This window comes from Sinocyclocheilus grahami, unplaced genomic scaffold, assembly GCF_001515645.1.
Source record: "Sinocyclocheilus grahami isolate Dianchi unplaced genomic scaffold, SAMN03320097.WGS_v1.1 scaffold924.1, whole genome shotgun sequence".
Taxonomy (NCBI): domain Eukaryota; kingdom Metazoa; phylum Chordata; class Actinopteri; order Cypriniformes; family Cyprinidae; genus Sinocyclocheilus; species Sinocyclocheilus grahami.
The window spans coordinates 301,749-306,013 of NW_015506103.1; the positions used below are offsets into that span (position 1 = coordinate 301,749).

General features: G+C 39.8%; 1 protein-coding gene across 5 annotated transcripts in view; it reads right to left on the minus strand.

The window, feature by feature from the left end:
* LOC107564330 (1-phosphatidylinositol 4,5-bisphosphate phosphodiesterase beta-4-like) overlaps positions 1-4,265 on the minus strand; it is a 37,308-nt gene that overhangs the window by 11,443 nt on the left and 21,600 nt on the right. For all 5 annotated transcript variants that reach the window (XM_016249382.1, XM_016249380.1, XM_016249385.1 and 2 more), the window contains 6 exons: positions 3,979-4,117; positions 3,073-3,125; positions 2,464-2,529; positions 2,257-2,372; positions 2,087-2,162; positions 997-1,172 (listed from right to left, as the gene is read on the minus strand). In XM_016249382.1, coding sequence (XP_016104868.1) covers positions 997-1,172; positions 2,087-2,162; positions 2,257-2,372; positions 2,464-2,529; positions 3,073-3,125; positions 3,979-4,117 — 626 coding nt within the window. The remainder of the gene's footprint in view (positions 1-996; positions 1,173-2,086; positions 2,163-2,256; positions 2,373-2,463; positions 2,530-3,072; positions 3,126-3,978; positions 4,118-4,265) is intronic.

A 4,265-nucleotide genomic window follows, 5' to 3' on the forward strand; every position in this document is an offset into this window, starting at 1 on the left:
AAAACCTTATTTTTAAGGAATAAGCATTCAATATTTCTTCAGTGTTTTAATTGTAATATTAAATTACCTTTATTTTCCAGAAAATACAATTTGTTTAATTTTCATTACTTAAAAGATAGATTAAATGAATGTTTTATGCCTTAAAACAAAATGTAAATACACAACACAGAATTTCTGAGCAAAAAAATCATAAGGATATTGTAAGAATAAATTAAACTTGTTTTATGCTTTCAAATTAGACATGCTAAAACAGAATTTGTTTACAATAAAACATGAGGTTAGACAAATAAAACATTGCATAGGGCCCTAAACGTAATATTTGTTAAACTTTTAATAAATTGATGTTAAATTGTTTAAGTTTCATGATTTAAATTAATTAGACATGCTTTTTGATTGATAACATGTAATTTAACCATTAAAAAGGAGTCCAGAAAAAAAAAACGGAATCTACCCCCCCCTCCCAAGCCGTAAACTTAGGGGAAACACTGAGTAATGATGATAGTGATAATAGTGTTGGTAGTGATTATAGTGATGACAGTAATTGTAGTGATGACTGATTAGTGACAGTGTTTAGTGATGGTAGTGATGGTAATGATGGTGTTAGTAGTGATGGTGATGATGGTAGTGTTAGTAGTGATGGTAATGATGATGGTGATTATAGTGATAATAGTAATGATAGTAATTGTAGTGATGACAGTGTTTAGTGATGGTAGTGATGGTAATGATGGTGTTAGTAGTGATGGTGATGATGATGGTGATTATAGTGATAATAGTAATGATAGTAATTGTAGTGATGACAGTGTTTAGTGATGGTAGTGATGGTAATGATGGTACTGCTAGTAGTGATGGCAATGATGATAGTGATTATAATGATAATAATGATGACAGTGATTGTAGTGATGACTGATTATTGATGGTAGTTATGGTGATGATAGTGTTAGTAGTAGTGGTAGTGATGATAGTGTTGGTAGCTGAGCGTGAGGTCGTGTCTCTCACCGCTCGTGGATGAGCTTGAGCTGCAGTGTCTGCTGCTCCTGAACGCTGGCCAGCAGCTTCCTGAGGAGCTCACACTGCTGCGTCACATGGGCGTCCTTCATTTCTTGTTCCTCTGTGCTGTGACAGTTGATCATCTCTGACCACTCTTTAGTGTGCTGCGCCACAATGTCCTTCACCTGAGAGGAAGAAACACCAACACGACTGACACGCGTCACCAAACACAGCCGAACATTTGCTGACAAACTCTATTATGAATAAAAACCATTTAAACACAGACGGCTGGGGTTTCCATCAGAACATCAGCTATCAATCATGAGCTCAGATGTCTTCAGTAAGATCTAAAGCACAGGATCTAGACTGACGCATAACTAGAAATATCTAGAACATCTCATTAATTGCCATTGAAATATAATAAACTTGAAAATTCTATTTTTCATGACTGTGGGAATCTGTCTTGTGTAGTCAGACATTTAACCTGACACATACCAGATACGTTTACATGTGATCAAAGCATCCATTAGATATGGGACTGATTGCTTAATCAATCCTGTAAACACCTCAAACAATTCAACAGTGCTTGATCTCAATTAAACTGCGACCTTACGCACATGTGCAGGGCCGTGATGTTTATGTTTACATATGATTTACACCTTATGTATGTTAGTCTTTGTTTTCATCTTTCATCTTGAGAACTGGTCAGTGAAGGAGACTAAATTTTTATTGTCTTCTACAATATTACTCATCTTTCTTGTTAGATGTCATCTAAAAACAAGGAGCTCCAGTGACAATATCGCAGTGGTTTTGCATGCGCTGAAGTTTTGTTCAGAATTCAGGTAATGCACTTGAAAACTAATATATGTGAAAGTTTAGGGTTCGTATAAACAGAACTTTCAAAATCTGAAATCAGATTATGAAAATGAGTGCATGTAAAAAAAACCTACTGTAGCTTATTCTTATACTGATTTCTGCCTAACTGCTGAAGTCAGTCCGATCAGAGCATGTGATTTTGTCATTGTTAGGGTGTAATATGGTCAAACGCTCCACGGGCGAGTAAATAAGACACAAAGCATGATGGGACTGTCTTCTGTACCTTTTCTTTATGGTCTGTCGTGAGCGTCTCGACCTTAATGGCCGTTTCCTTCTTTAACTCGGAGCAGTTGTTTTCTCTAAAACAGAGAACAATGACAGTCACAATAACATCAGGACCGAATGACTGAGACGATGCAGAAGAGGCAGCATTTCCCATCATGCTTCACTCACCCTCTCTTCTTGATGGCCTTCTCCAGCAGCTTCTCCAGCGAGAACTTCTCCTTGTCATGCTGAGCCACCATTCGGTCCACCTGCGTGCAGTGGGATTTCTGCATGGCGTTGTGTTCCTGCGAGCAGAAGACGCGTTCATCATCTCATCCCGCTGGAAACGTCTGCATCAGCGTTTGAGCAGAACAGAGACAAGAATCCGTCACTGACCTTAGCGTGTCGTTTCTTTAGCGTGTTCAGTTCCTTCTGCTGCTTCTTCATCAGTTTAATGAAGGTCTAGAGAAAACAGATTTGTGGGATTTCTGAGGTTTATCTTTTCAAAAAGGACACGATGCAATACTGAATTATATTATTAATGTAGACATGTATTAAATGTATACAGTATTTTTTGATTAAGCTATAGCATTTGTGCATTTATACTAAATGTATTCAGCTTATTGTTTTTCATACAAATACCTAGAAACCATATAGTTAAATTTTGACAATGGTACTGAGGTGCTGTATGTGTGACTGGAAAAAGTGTTTGTCATGTTCTGACCATAAAGAGTAGTTTAAAACCACAATTAACAGTCTGGTTTCTACAACTTTCACTTAGGAACAAAAATCTGCCTTTAAACTTGAAATAAATAAAGATTTGAAATTTATGATAACTATCAATATCGACTGATATGAAAAAATTTATCGTGATAAATTTTTAGCCATATCACCCCAGACCTATTTCATGTTTTGACATAAAAATATTAATAATAATAATAATGCAGCATTTCATGACCAGCACTGATGCAAAATAATCCAGTGTTTTATAAATGAAAATTTTACCTTCATCTGCTTCAAATCTTCAATGTTCACCAGATTCAAAATGGAAAAATTATCTGGAAACAGAAGAAACAAACGGATTAAAAAAACTTCAATGATGCAAATTATTCATAACCTTCATAAAATAACTTTAAATACCCAAATATATTATGTCTTTAGCTTTGTGTTGTAAGTGTGTTTACGTAAGTGTGTGTGTGTGAGTGTGTGGGAGTGAGTGTGTGTATGTGTGCAAGTGTGAGTGTGTGTGTGTGAGTGCGTGTTTGTGTGTGTGCATGTGTGAGTGAGTGTGTGCGCGTGTGGGAGTGAGTGTGTGTATGTGTGTGTGTGCGAGTGTGTGTGTGTGTGTGTGGGGGAGTGAGTGTGTGTGGATGTGTGTGGGAGTGAGTGTGTGAGTGTGTGTGTGTGTGAGTGGGTGTGAGTGGGTGTGTGTGAGCGAGTGAGTGAGTGTGTGGGAGTGAGTGTGTGTATGTGTGTGTGTGAGTGAGAGTATGTGTGTGAGTGTGTGTGGGAGTGAGTGTGTGTATGTGTGTGGAAGTGAGTGTGTGTATGTGTGCGAGTGTGTGTGTGTGTGCGCAAGTGTGAGTGTGCGAGCGCTTGTGTATGTGTGTGTGCGAGTGTGTGTGTGTGCGAGTGAGTGTATGTGTGTGGGAGTGAGTGTGTGTATGTGGGAGTGAGTGTGTGTATGTGTGCGAGTGTGAGTGTGTGGGAGAGTGTGTGTGTGGGAGTGAGTGTGTGTGTGAGTGTGTGTGTGCGAGTGTGTGTGTGCGAGTGTGTGTGTGCGCGAGTGAGTGAGTGTGTGTGTGTGTGTGCAAGTGAGTGAGTGTGTGGGAGTGAGTGTGTGTATGTGGGAGTGAGAGTGTGTGTATGTGGGAGTGTGAGTGTGTGAGCGTGTGTGTGTGAGTGTCTCACCGCGTTTGTTCTCGCTGACGTTGTTCTGTGTGGCGTTCACATCGGAGCTGCTCTGCGGCGTCACGTTGGTCTTCACCTGACTCACTTTTCCCTTCTTATCGCTCTTGCAGCTTTCGTTGGGAACGTCTGCGATGTCGCTCTGCACCGCCAAAACAAACACACGTCAGGACACACACACACTCACACACACACACACACACACACACACACACACACACACACACACACACACACACACACACACACACACACACCCGCCCGACAGACACCCAACAACAACCACACAC